Source organism: Cotesia glomerata, linkage group LG4 (assembly GCF_020080835.1).
Source record: "Cotesia glomerata isolate CgM1 linkage group LG4, MPM_Cglom_v2.3, whole genome shotgun sequence".
NCBI lineage: Eukaryota > Metazoa > Arthropoda > Insecta > Hymenoptera > Braconidae > Cotesia > Cotesia glomerata.
In genome coordinates, this window is record NC_058161.1 from 12,340,595 (window position 1) to 12,354,640 (window position 14,046).

Sequence of the window (14,046 nt, forward strand, 5' to 3'; positions counted from 1 at the left end):
ACCATCATCGCCCGCTTAATTGTTTCTATTTTAGCCTCACAGGTGGCTCTAGCGGCTACTTTCAACTCTTCCAACGTAACCCTAAACTGGTACTTTGAAAAAAAAAATTATTTTTATAAGAAACATATAATTTTCTTCAGCGAAGTTGGTGATTATTTTATTACCTAAAAAATAAATGCACAAATGGCCAACCTGGGACATTTTTTTATGTGAGTCTAAATTTAGCATTTATATTAAAAAAAAAAAAAAATAAAAATAAAGAATTAATTTCTTGAATCAAGAAAATCATTTTGTAGAAATTTTCTCTATAAAAATAATATTCACCATATTTATAATAATAATAATAAAGTTAGCCGATTTTTTGATTTTTTTATTTTGCTTAATTTATTAAATTATAACTAAAAAATTAAAAAAAAAAATTGCACAGAGTTTTTGAAGTTTTTAACAAATAAAAAATTTTTTTTTTAAATAATTTATTAATAAAAATATTTATAAATTAAAAAAAAACTAATTTTTTCATTATTAAATAACTAAAAATTATTTTAAAAAATCGCGGTAATTTTTTTAAATATTCAAAATTTCCCCGAAAATTCTAGTGGCGCCACCTGTAATAATTTAAAAAAACTACTCCCGCGCTCCCTCGGTAAGCGCCATTTCTTTTTTTTCTGCCTCATAATGTCCACAAAAAATTGACATTTAAAATATTCCATTCTCATAATTAATAATCTCTATTTAAATAAACAAATAAATATTAAAAAAAAATAAATAAAAAAAATCCACCAGATAAATACATAAATAATAAATTATATCGATTAATACAGTCGATAAAAAAACTGTTTAATCATCGGCGTGAAAGAGGTGTCTCATACTTTAGTCACTGGCCCTGTCATCAGTTAAGGATTCAGGGTTATGCCTGTCATATAATATAATAATTAAGAAAATATAATAATAACAACAATTAATAAAAATTACAACAATTGACACTTACGTAAGTACCCACCTAATAAATAATATTAAACATTAATATTAATAATAATTTTTTTTTTCAGGTGCAAAGTTCTTAAGTTGACAAAAACAAAATGTAATGGAGGTTGAGTAATCTTTATTGGTTGCTATTCTTTCGAAACGTCACCAGTGACAGGTGGTAGTGAAAAAATAATATTTTTAATAATGTTTCGGTGTTTAAAATTAACGCGAGTGTTATTAAGTGCCATTTTTTTTAATTAAAAAAAAAAAAAAAAAAAAAAAAAAAATAGTGATTTAAAATTGAAAAAAAAAAAAATATGACATTAAAGTCAGCTGTTATTTAATAATTTTTAAATTTTATTTAATACAAAAATTAATTGTAAAAAATTTTTCCATGTTAATTTTTTTTTCTTAAAAAAAATTCTTAAATATTCGCTACTTTAATTTTCATAATAAAAAATAAAAAAAAAGTGATTATCTGTGATGAGTGACTCGGAACAGCGGCAACTGCACGTGCCTTATAGAGAGTACCAAAGTCAGAACAATTTTAACAATCAAAATCAAGGAGCTGGTTTCGGAGATTCCGAGGCGCTGGTAGACTTGTCGATCACACCGCCCTCTTCCTCCTTGCTGACCTTGGAACCAGTTCCTGTTCCAGTTCCTCCGCTGTTGCTGCTGACTCCTGGAGCTAGTTCGGAGGACGCGGCTAATTTTTTTCCACCCAGTAATACAACTAATAATATTAATAATAATAGTAATAGTAATACTAATAATAGTAATATTGAGGACCTTCCGGACGTGGAGTTTGCACCTACAAGCAACGATATCCACGCAAACATTGATTCCCCGGGGATTGACCGGGAGAGCCAGCCTCTCCTTGGTCGGCTGGAATTTGATGTTACTTTTAATAGATTTCCAGGTCGGTATTTTTTTTTATTGTCAAGTGTTTGATTTATTTTAATGCAATGCTATTAGCGTATTATTGAGATTATTTATTTATTTTTACTGACGTCAATTATCTTGATAATAAATTATTATTGTTGAGTTTGGGATAATAATTGTTTTAATTTATTATATTTATTTTTCAGATGATCCACAATTTTCGGAGCTTGTCTGGCAAGCAGAATGCGCGATAGACAATGGGATTTATCCGGAAAGAATTTATCAAGGGTCCAGTGGTAGTTATTTTGTTAAAAATCAAGCTGGGGTAAGTTTTATTAGAAATAATAATGATAAATTGCGGTGTAAAGAATATATCAAAATTTTATTGAATTATAATCAAAAGATCTTAAAATATTTGAAAAAAAAAAAAAAATTACTGCATTGATTTTGAGTATCAATATAGTCTAAAAGTATTATTAATAATATTAAAATATTAAAATAATTAGTAATATTAAAATAATTTTTTGTGATTTAAATTGATTAAAAATAATCTGCATTGATTTCGAGCGTCAATGTAGTCTCAAAAATTAGTTTATCATATAAAGAAGCGTTAAATCCAAATTTTAAATAATTTACATTGACTAAAAAATGATTTTACATCAATTCTAAGCGTCAATGTAGTTTAAAAACTTAATTAATTATAAAGTCTTAAGAATAAAGACGTAACGTTGCAAATCAATGATTACTTAAATAGATTAACATTATTTTTTCCAATTACCCGTAATTCTAATCAAAAAATTAATTAATCAATTATATTAGAGGACTTAATTAATTAGAGTTTTTTCTAATTTACATTGACTAAAATAATTCTGCATTGACTGACTGTCAATGTAGTCTCCAAACTTAATATACAACATATAAAGATACTTTCAAATATATTTTTAGTGACCTACACCAACTGAAAATTTTTGCATTGATTTTGAGTGTCAATGTAGTCTATAAATTTTATTAATCATTTAAAAAGACCTTGAATTAGAAATTTTAAAAGCAAACATTGACTAAAATAAATAATAGTTTAAAAAAACTAAAAACACGCTTTTTATAGAAAACCAAACTAAAAAATAGAAAATAAATTTAAATTAAGAATAGTGTTAAAAATTTCAATAAATATAAATTAATAATAGTGTAAATAAAAAAAATGTATTTTATTTTAAAAAAAAACGCCATTCGGCCATACCCGACATGGATAGGTAGATTTCTTAGATGAATATTGAAAAAAATACGTAATTTAAAAACAAAATACTAGAATAATTTTTTTTTATTCTCGGGGTGAATCTTTGTTTTATAACTCTAAAAGTTTCATGCATTTAATATTATATTGTTCAGCAAAAGATGACATATTTTATGAATGATATCCATCGCTATGTCGAGCAAGTAAAGTTCACTTTTACTTAAATTTTGTGTATCGTTGATAACAGCTTGATCTGAGCTATTATTGTTTAAATTAATTTTACAAGTATTGAAAAAATTAAAAAAAAAAATTAATCAACTATTTAATATTTAACATTTTATTTCCATGACAGCAACAATAATAACAACCATGACAACTAATAATAAATAATAATGATTCATAACAACTTTTATTACGGTCAATTTTTAATCATTCATCTTCTTTTAATTAATTTTATTTTTGATCATTTATTAATTAGTTCAGTATTTTTTTTGTTTGAGTATTCCATCGTTAAGATCCAAGGATGACTTAGTTAATAATTTCCTGAAACACAAGATAACAGAAAGGACAGTACATCTTCTTAATAAAATACTTATGAATATTAATTTATTTTTGCAAATAACGATATGAGACCGACTACAACAAATATATAATCAAAGACATCTACCTAACAAATAGGATTTGTAAGAAATGAAAGTCATTTGACGATAAAAGCTAAAAATTAATTTATTCTTATTTTTTTTTTAATTTTTCCAACTACGAAATAAATTGAAAAAAAGCGACGAAAAATAGCTCAAATTGAAGATAATTATATGAATTTTAACGAAAATTTGATAGATTTAAGCTATCTTTTACGGCTTAAAAATTATGTGAAGAAAAAGGGCCGAAACACAATCATTGAAAAATTTTTTCAAATTTTCAAAGTCACAGAATTAATTAAAAAAATCATCAAAACTAGACAAATGATAGTTTAAATTGAAGGTAATAAACTGAAGTTTAAGATAAATTTGATAGATTTTATCTTTTTTTTACACCTGGAAAATTATTTTCACAAAATATACAAAATTCAAAATTTTTTGAAAATGAAAAAAATTTTCAAACACCCACAACTCGAAAACTAACCAGCCGATTTTGCTCATCTTCGAACTTGATCTTGGTATTGATCCATAGAATAAGTCCACAAAATTTCATAAAGATCGGTTGAGAACTGTGGGCGCAATCCTGCTGACATGGCGCGTTATATCATATATATATATATATATATATATATATATATATATATATATATATATATATATATATATATATATATATATATATATATATATATATATACATACATAAATACATATATAAACTTTTGAGCCAATGCTATTTTTCGACATTACTCGATGAAATAAAACATATTATGACAAAATTTTATTAAAATTAAGACATGAGACCGGCTACAATAGTTAGATTTCTAAAGAAATCTACCTAAAAAGCGTGAGGTGCATGGTGTCAATAGTTATAAATATTTTATTGACAGATATGAGTAGAGTGATTATCATTTTGATAATATCTTAAAAAGCACCCCACGCTTTTTTTAAAATAAAATACATTTTTTTTTATTTACACTATTATTAATTTATATTTATTGAAATTTTTAACACTATTCTTAATTTAAATTTATTTTCTATTTTTTAGTTTGGTTTTCTATAAAAAGCGTGTTTTTAGTTTTTTTAAACTATTATTTATTTTTTACTTTTTAGTTTGGTTTATTTATAAAAGCGTGATTTTTTAGTTTTTTTAAACTATTATTTGTTGATTATCAAAAATATTCAGGCGCGCAAATTACCCACGGAGAGTTACATACTGACATACTGACATACTGACATACAAGTGAAGCTAATAAAAAATAATTATTTATAAATATTATAAATACGGGGAATCAGAGTTCGATTTCGGAGAGCGAGCCTGAGAAACGGCTACCAGAACCAAGGAAGGCCGCAGGCGCGCAGATTACCCACGGAGAGTTACTGACATACTGACAAACTGACAAACAAACAAACTGACATACAAGTGAAGCTAATATAAAGCGTGTAAAATTACTTTGCATTGATTCGGAGTGTCAGTGCAGTCTAAAAAAATTTCTAATCGTGAAAAGAGGCTTGTAATTAGATTTTTTAGCATTTTACATTGATTTTTAGTGTCAATATAATTTAAAAATGTAATAAATGATACAAAGATACTTTTGATTATAATTTTGACAATTTATATAACTAAAAAATTACTTTGCATTGATTCTGAGTATCAATGCAGTCTACAATTTTTAGATCATAAATAGAGGCTTGTCATTGGATTTTTTTAGTAATGTACGCTGAACTTTAATGTTTTACATTGATTTTGAGTGTCAATGTAATTAAAAAATTTTATTAATCAAAAAAAGAGACTTTTATTTTAATTTTTAAGCTATTTACATTAACATTAATTTTTTATATTGATTTTGAGTGTCAATGCAGTTCAAAAATTTTATAACTAATAAAAAGAAGCTTTTAATTAAATCTTTGAATTATTTACATTGACTTTATTTTTTTTACAATAATTTTAAGTGTCAATGTAATTTAAAAATGTGATAAGTAATGTAAAGAAGCTTTCAATCAGATTTTTTGACAATTTAAATTGAATTAAATTTTTTTTACATTGATATTGAGTGTCAAAATAATCTAAAAATATAATAAATCATATAAAGAGACTCTTAACTAGATTTTTTAGTGATTTACATTGATATTAATTTTCTTTACATTAATTTTGGGTGTCAATGTAATTAAAAAATTTTATTAACCACTCTTACTTCTTTTTAGAAAATAATTGGAGTGTTCAAGCCAAAAGACGAGGAGCCTTACGGCCGCCTGAACCCAAAATGGACAAAATGGATGCACAAGCTGTGCTGCCCCTGTTGCTTCGGGCGAAGTTGCTTGATCCCTAACCAAGGTTACCTCAGCGAAGCCGGAGCGAGTTTGGTCGACCGAAAGCTGGGCTTAGGAGTAGTTCCCAACACGCGGGTGATAAAGCTGGTCAGCCGGACGTTTAACTACCCGCGAATCGACAGACAGAAGACCAGGATGAAGCAGGCGATCATGGACCAGTTCCCGGCCGTCGGTTCTCAGTTTAAGAGGATCGGGCTGCCGCCTAAAATCGGTTCCTTCCAGCTCTTCATGGACGGCTACAAGGACGCGGATTACTGGCTAAGGAGGTGGGAGAGCGACCCGCTGCCCACTAAACTCGCCCGTGATTTCCAGCTCCAGTTCGAGCGGCTGGTTATCCTGGATTATATTATCAGGAATACTGATCGTGGTAAGTGTGATTAAATTTTGATATTACGGCGTAAATATTGGGCTTAAAAAAAATTTTTTTTTTTAAAAAGTAGTTAAAAATTTAATTTAAAAAAAAAAATAATTGTCTGTTATGATTTAAAAAAATTAAAATTCATTATAAATATCACAAAATTTTTTGGTAATTATTTTTTATCAAAAATTTTTTCAAAATTTTCATGAAAAATTTTTTCAAAATTTTTATCAAAAATTTAAAACACTAATTATTAATTGTTATTTTAAAATTAATTTAATTATTAAATAAAATTATTTGTTATAATAAATATTGTTGTGCTTCCAGGAAACGACAATTGGCTGATAAAGTACGACCCGTCAGCTGCGAAGACGATAGAGGGCGGAGAAGTTAAAATAGCTGCCATTGACAACGGGCTGGCTTTCCCATTCAAACACCCGGACTCCTGGAGAGCTTATCCTTATCATTGGGCCTGGCTTAGTCAAGCTAAGTTGCCGTTCAGTGATGTCACAAGGGAACTCGTTCTACCTCAGCTGTCGGATCAGAATTTTATTCAGGATCTGTGTGATGATTTATATCATTTGTTTAAGGTAAAAAAAAATTAAAGTTTTGTTTTATTAAACAATGATTTTTGTTAAATTGCACTGTACTTTCTTAAATATTGACGTTTTTAAAGATATAAGCTCATCTTGACATTAGACTCATCAAGACCTTTCATTTGAGTACCCACATGCATTTTTCGTATATTTTTCATATATTTATATATACTACATATATGTATATATGAAAAATATATCAAAAATGCATGTGGGTACTCAAATCAAAGGTCTTGATGAGTCTAATGTCAAGATGAGCTTATATCTTTAAAAATGTCATTAGTTCAGTAGATACAAGGTCATTTACTAATTATATAATATATATTTTAAAGATATAAGCTCATTCTGATGTTACACTCATCAAGAGCTTTCATTTGAGTACCCACATGCATTTTTGATATTTTTTTCATATATACATATATATAATATATATAAATATATGAAATATATGAAAAATTTATGTGGGTACTCAAATGAAAGGTCTTGATGAGTGTAATGTAAGGATGAGCTTATATCTTTAAAAATGTCATTAGTTCACAAGATACATGGTAATTTCTTAATTACTGACATTTTTAAAGATATAAGCTCATCCCGATGTTACACTCATCAAGAGCTTTCATTTGAGTACCCACATGCATTTTTGATATTTTTTTCATATATACATATATATAATATATATAAATATATGAAATATATGAAAAATTTATGTGGGTACTCAAATGAAAGGTCTTGATGAGTGTAATGTAAGGATGAGCTTATATCTTTAAAAATGTCATTAGTTCACAAGATACATGGTAATTTCTTAATTACTGACATTTTTAAAGATATAAGCTCATCGCGATGTTACACTCATCAAGAGCTTTCATTTGAGTACCCACATGCAATTTTGATATATTTTTCATCGATATATATATATATATATGAAAAATATATAAAAATTGCATGTGGGTACTCAAATGAAAGGTCTCGGTGAGTATAATATCAGGATGAGCTTATATCTTTAATAGTGTCAATAGTTTACGAGACATAAGGTCATTTCTTAATTATGAATCTAGAGATAAAAAATTTTCGAATGCAGTCTAAAAATTGAATTTTAATTTATTATTAATAATAAATTTAATTATTATTCATTTAAAAAAATTAAACATTAATTATGAGAGTCAATGTAGCTTGAAAAATTCATTTCCTCATACAAAGACTAGCATAATTAAAATTTATATTTATTATTAATATTCTACAACAAAAATAAAAATATCTTAATTAATTTTATAATTTATTATTACAGCAAGACAAAGGCTTTGACAGACACAACTTCGACCGGCAAATGAGTGTGATGAGAGGACAGATACTGAATTTACAACAAGCTTTAAAGGATTCTAAAAGCCCGGTCCAGTTAGTCCAGATGCCTGCTGTTATAGTTGAAAAGTAATTTCATTTATAATTAATAATTAATAATGAATATTTACTAATTATTAATGAATAATTAATATTTACTAATTATTAATGAATAATTAATATTTACTAATTATTAATGAATAATTAATATTTACTAATTATTAATTAATAATTAATATTTACTAATTAATAATCACTAATTACTGATTAATAATTACCAATTAATATTTACTAATTACTAATTAATAATTACTTATTACTAATTACTAATTAATAATTACTTATTTCTAATTACTAATTACTAATTAATAATTACTAATCAATCATTAATAATTAATCATCACTTATTAATTATTACTAATTAATAATTACTAATTAATAATTACTAATTAATAATTACTAATTAATAATTACTAATTAATAATTACTAATTAATAATTACTAATTAATAATTACTAATTAATAATTACTAATTAATAATTACTAATTAATAATTACTAATTAATAATTACTAATTAATAATTACTAATTAATAATTACTAATTAATATTTACTAATTAATAATTACTAATTAATAATTACTAATTAATAATTACTAATTAATAATTACTAATTAATAATTACTAATTAATAATTACTAATTAATAATTAGTAATTAATAACTATCAATTCATATTTAGTTATTATCAATTACTAATTACTAATTACTAACTATTAATTAATATTTACTAATTATTAATTAATATTTACTAATTATTAATTAATATTTACTAATATTTAATTAATAATTACTAATTGCTGGTTATCAATTGCTAATTATTAATTAATAATTTTTAATTACTAATTGCTAGTTATTAATTACTAATTATTAATTATTAATTAATAATTAATAATTATTAATTATTAATTTTATTTAATTAATTTCAGAGCCAAAGGAAATGGAGGAGCACCAAGACTATTTTCATTCTCGGATACATTTACCCAGCGCTTCCAAAATAAAAGCCCATTTTTTTCGTGGTGTTGAAAAAAATATTCAACATTAATTAAAAAAATTTTAATTCAGTCACCGGTAAATAATCTAATTATTATTGTTATTATTAAAAATTATAATATATTAATTTAAAAATAATTATCTTCAGAGAAAAAGAAACTTCCGATACAAATTAAATTAACTCGGAAGATAATATTATATTAATTTTTAAATAGAACATCGAATTATTTAAAATTATTAATTAATTAATTAATTTAATGATAATTATTATTATTTCTACACTTAGCCTGAGTACTCTTATAAAATTAATAGCTCTATTAATTAATAATAATTATTATTTGTACTATATGCAGTAAGATATACACTTTAGAAACAAATTTAAAAAAAGGAACAATTTGTACTACACTACATAAAAATAATTATTTAAAATCATGAGTAAAGTATAAATGAATTAATATTAATTCAATTACACGTTGATTAATTTTCTAGGTAAAATAAATATTTATATCATTTTACTCAGTTTATAATTAATAAAATATAATAAAGTATATTAATTATATTAATATTAGTATTTTAAAAGAGTTGATCCTTAAATTATATTTTTAAATGTTAACTATTAAGGAAATTATGCTTAAATACGTTAAAAAAATCATTTTCTGGGATTCGTGTTTTAGAACACACTCTCTGCTCGTTTGCCAACCACTTACAGCGTTATATACTCCCTCCACAATTTTTTAGTTGATTATAGTGCCAACAGATGGCGTTGTGAGTTCTTGAAAAAATTTTTTTTCCAATTTCTAATGATAGAACATGTTCCATGGGTGGAACATGTTCCATCTACTAATATTCCAGTGATGGAACATGTTCCAATGATGGACCATGTTCCATTAGTGGAACATGCTTCATTTATTAATGTTCTAGTGATGAAACATGTTTCACTTATTAATGTTCGAATGATGGAACATGTTCCATTGGCTAACGTTCCAGTGATGGAACATGTTCAATCCAATAAAGATCCAGTGGTGGAACATGTTCCAACGGCTGAACATGATCCATTTACTAATGTTCCATTAGTGAAACATGTTCCATTTGCTAACGTTCCAGTGGTGGAACATATTCCACCTACTAATGTTCCAATGATGGAACATGTTCCATCTAATAAAGTTCTAGTGAAAAAATATGTTCCATTTGCTTATGTTCCAATGATAGAACATGTTCTATTTTGTAATGTTCCATTGACGGAACATGTTCGACTTACTAATGTTCCAATGATGGAACTTGTTCCACCTACTAATGTTCCAACGATGGAACATGTTCCACCTACTAATGTTCCAATGATGGAACACGTACCAACGATGGAACACGTTCCATCGGCTAATTTCCTATTAATGGAACATGTTCCATTGAATAATGTTCCAGGAACGGAACATGTTCCGATTATTCTAAAATAAATGAAATTTAAACATACCAACAATTATTAGTACCCCAATAGTTCTTTATAATTATATTTTTTATTTTATATGATCTTTCTTAAAATTACTATCGGAAAAAAATTAGTCAAAATAAAATTTTTTTTTACAAAAAAAAAAAAAAATAGAAAACTTATCTTACAATACAAAAATATATTAAATTCAATAGATTTTATATTTCTTGAATTTGCTTTTATAAAATAACCATAAGTACGATCAAAGACATTATATACCCTTGTAATATCGGTTCATCCTGCCTTTATTTTCCTGCAAAACACATATCCTTATTATCTTGTTCTATTCTGTCGTCGGGTTATCAGACAATCGCAGTAAACCCTTTATTGCTTTTCTACTTCTTACCAATTTTATTTATTTTTTCTAAACTCTATCACGTATGTTCTTTGAAAAAAGAAAATAATAACAGTAGAAACAGAAATAAAATGCCTCAAAGTCTCTTACAATACCATTTATTTAATAGCTTATTTCTTCCAAGTAGATAAAACTTGACCTCCTGGATACTTATTTTTATTCTTTATAAATTTTCCATCAATTTTTTCTCCACATAATTAATTTTATTTATTTCATTTTTTTTGTAAAAGTTGGCCATGAATGATGTTAACTTTAAATTAAACTTAAACTTAAAACTTGGAAGGTATAAAAATGTCGGGGGTGAATAAAGAAGCTTTGAAAAGACCGATGAACTAATTGATTATTCATTTTAATTTACATTACCCGGTTGTAGGTTTTAGAAGGCTTTGCGTAACTACTAATAGAAATGGAATAAGATAGGGAATATTTTGCTTTATTTTCAATTGATTAATAATTCATTTGATTTTTGGAACTAGAAGTCGAGTTGGCGACCGGACAGAGATTCAATAATGCGCCGGTAGCTTGGTAAAGATGACTCGGGAAGATCGAAGGTGTTGAAGCATTCTTTTATGTGATGTGTTGTATAACAATTTTTTCTGAAACAGAAAATTGTTTATTAGGGTTAAATTTTTATGTGTTCCAATAATGGAACATGTTCCACTGATGGATCATGTTCTGCTGATGGAACATGTTCCACTGATGGATCATGTTCTGCTGATGGAACATGTTCCACTGATGGATCATGTTCTGCTGATGGAACATGTTCTGCTGATGGAACATGTTCCACTGATGGATCATGTTCTGCTGATGGAACATGTTCAACCAGCTATGTTCCAGTGTTAGAACATGTTCCATTTACAAATATTCCAGTAACGGAACATGTTACACATACAAATGTTCCAGTGAAGGAACATGTACCATTTACAAAAGTTCCAGTAATGGAACATGTTCCATTTACTTAGGTTCCAGTAATGGAACATGTTCCACTGGCGGAACACGTTCCACCTGATATGTTCCAGTGGAAAAACCTGTTCCACTTACTAATGTTCCAATAATGGAACACGTTCCATTTGATAATGTTCCAATGACGAAACATGTTTCAATGATGAAACATGTTCCATTGATGGAACATGTCTCACCTGCTTTGTTCCAGTGGCAAAACATGTTCCACTTGCTAATGTTCCAATAATGGAACATGTTCCAAATGACAGTGTTCCATTGGTGGAACATGTTCTACCTGCTATGTTCTAGAGGTAAAACATATCTTATCTGTGGAACATGTTCTAATGACGGAACATATTTCTTCTGCTACGGTTCCAGTAATGGAACACGTTCCATTGGTGGAACACGTTTCACCTACTATGTTCCAATAATGGAACATGTTTTACCTACTATGTTCTAACGATGGAACATGTTCCATCTACTATGTTCCAATGATGGAACATGTTCCATCAACTAATGTTCCAATGATGGAACATGTACCATCTGTTAATGTTCCTATGATGGAACATGTTCTATTATTGGAACATGTTCCATTCAATAATGTTCCAGTGCAGGAACATGTTATAAAAATTTAACATGCTCTATTTATTTTAAAATTAATTAAATTTAAACTTACCGACAGTCATCAGTAGATCGATAATCCTTCAACCATAGTCCGCAATCAGAACAAGTTAGTTCTAATCTCAAAAACTCATTTTCATCAAACGTTCCATTACAATCTAATTCTTTAAATTGTTCGTAGTATCTGTGATGAAACTTCACTGTCATTCTGGCATCAGTTTCCCAATCTTCCAAAACACTTCCAACAACTAACAATATACCAAGGAATTTAATCATCTTTAATTTAATTTTCTCCAAACTGAAATAATTCAACCAGCTTGCTTTGTTTAAACTTTAAAACTATCAACTAAATTTTTTTTTTCTAGATTTCAACAAAATTATTTAAGCCATTAAAATTTATTTATATTTGGTCGACGACTGTAAAATATTTTTTTTTATCTCTTGGCCCGGATTTTGATTAATTTTTATTATTTTGTTTTTCTACATTTTTAGGACAAATTTTGTTTTTTTTAAATAATTTTTTTTTTTTTTTCCGTGATTTATTATTATAACCATAAAAATAGATAAAAGCAAAAGAACATTAATGAGTCACTAGAATTTTATGAGAAAATAAATTTATCTTAAGCGTGATTTTGGCGTGTGAAGATAAATATTGAATTTAATTTACTGAGATTTTGCTTGAATTTAATGAGATGTTATAAAAATTTTTTACGAGTCATATCATTTTATGATGTAATACCTACTAAAAAAAAAATTAACAATAATTTAAAACCAAATCTGAAGACTTAAAATAAAAATCAAGAATTCTGGTCAAAAAATGATAAATTTTCAAAAATTTATGACCTTTTTTTGTAGAGAATAAAATTTCCTACAAAAAAGTCTCAAAAATTTTTTTATATCTTCAATAATTACTCCAAAAATCTTAATTTAATTTTTTATTGCCGCGCTTTGGGTTGTGCAAAAATTTTTCTAATGACCATAACTCCGAAACTAATTGACCTATTGATTTGGTTCTTTCATAATTACCTTCCAAATATCCTCCCCTAGGTCTCTACAAAAAATCAGGGCCCATAACCTGTTTTAAAAAAAAATCTCCTTTTTTATAAAACTTCACTACAAAATTTTCAATTTAGTTAAACTAAAAGTTATTTATAACTGAATATAAGCGGAGTATACAGATAGTTCGACATTCTGTAAGATAGATTCTCGGTTAACGTATCATAAGTTTAGTCGAGTCCACTACACATCAATATTTTG

At 26.4% G+C, this 14,046-nt stretch overlaps 3 protein-coding genes across 4 annotated transcripts; 2 read left to right on the forward strand and 1 right to left on the reverse strand.

Moving 5' to 3' along the window:
• Positions 1 to 1,256: 1,256 nt before the first annotated feature.
• On the forward strand, positions 1,257 to 9,466 carry LOC123263537 (phosphatidylinositol 4-kinase type 2-alpha). 2 transcript variants are annotated; one of them, XM_044726391.1, is made up of 7 exons: positions 1,257 to 1,267; positions 1,420 to 1,885; positions 2,055 to 2,173; positions 5,923 to 6,415; positions 6,734 to 6,996; positions 8,288 to 8,427; positions 9,325 to 9,466. In XM_044726391.1, exons 2-7 carry the CDS (start codon positions 1,450 to 1,452, stop codon positions 9,419 to 9,421), a joined length of 1,548 nt encoding a protein of 515 aa, XP_044582326.1. In that variant the 5' UTR covers positions 1,257 to 1,267; positions 1,420 to 1,449; the 3' UTR covers positions 9,422 to 9,466. The 2 variants fall into 2 exon arrangements, with proteins under 2 accessions (XP_044582326.1, XP_044582327.1); XM_044726392.1 differs by lacking the exon at positions 1,257 to 1,267 and having other exon boundaries at positions 1,374 to 1,690; positions 1,754 to 1,885.
• A 722-nt stretch (positions 9,467 to 10,188) lies between these two features.
• LOC123263094 lies at positions 10,189 to 10,839 on the forward strand. The gene has a single exon (XM_044725631.1). It carries the CDS (start codon positions 10,189 to 10,191, stop codon positions 10,837 to 10,839), a length of 651 nt encoding a protein of 216 aa, XP_044581566.1.
• Positions 10,840 to 11,548: 709 nt separating this feature from the next.
• On the reverse strand, positions 11,549 to 13,140 carry LOC123263625 (ion transport peptide-like). The gene is made up of 2 exons (XM_044726532.1): positions 12,845 to 13,140; positions 11,549 to 11,822 (listed from the first exon to the last, which is right to left on the reverse strand). Exons 1-2 carry the CDS (start codon positions 13,063 to 13,065, stop codon positions 11,699 to 11,701), a joined length of 345 nt encoding a protein of 114 aa, XP_044582467.1. The 5' UTR covers positions 13,066 to 13,140; the 3' UTR covers positions 11,549 to 11,698.
• Between the last annotated feature and the right edge of the window lie 906 nt (positions 13,141 to 14,046).

Excerpts from the sequence above, each read along its gene's own strand:
- LOC123263537 (XM_044726391.1), top strand. The coding sequence starts at position 1,450 with ATGAGTGACTCGGAACAGCGGCAACTGCACGTGCCTTATAGAGAGTAC. Across the intron at positions 2,174-5,922 it reads TTGTTAAAAATCAAGCTGGG|AAAATAATTGGAGTGTTCAA; the intron begins GTAAGTTTTATT and ends ACTTCTTTTTAG. Across the intron at positions 6,416-6,733 it reads TATCAGGAATACTGATCGTG|GAAACGACAATTGGCTGATA; the intron begins GTAAGTGTGATT and ends TTGTGCTTCCAG.
- LOC123263094 (XM_044725631.1), top strand. The coding sequence starts at position 10,189 with ATGATAGAACATGTTCCATGGGTGGAACATGTTCCATCTACTAATATT.
- LOC123263625 (XM_044726532.1), bottom strand. The coding sequence starts at position 13,065 with ATGATTAAATTCCTTGGTATATTGTTAGTTGTTGGAAGTGTTTTGGAA. Across the intron at positions 11,823-12,844 it reads CGATCTACTGATGACTGTCG|AAAAAATTGTTATACAACAC; the intron begins GTAAGTTTAAAT and ends TTTCTGTTTCAG.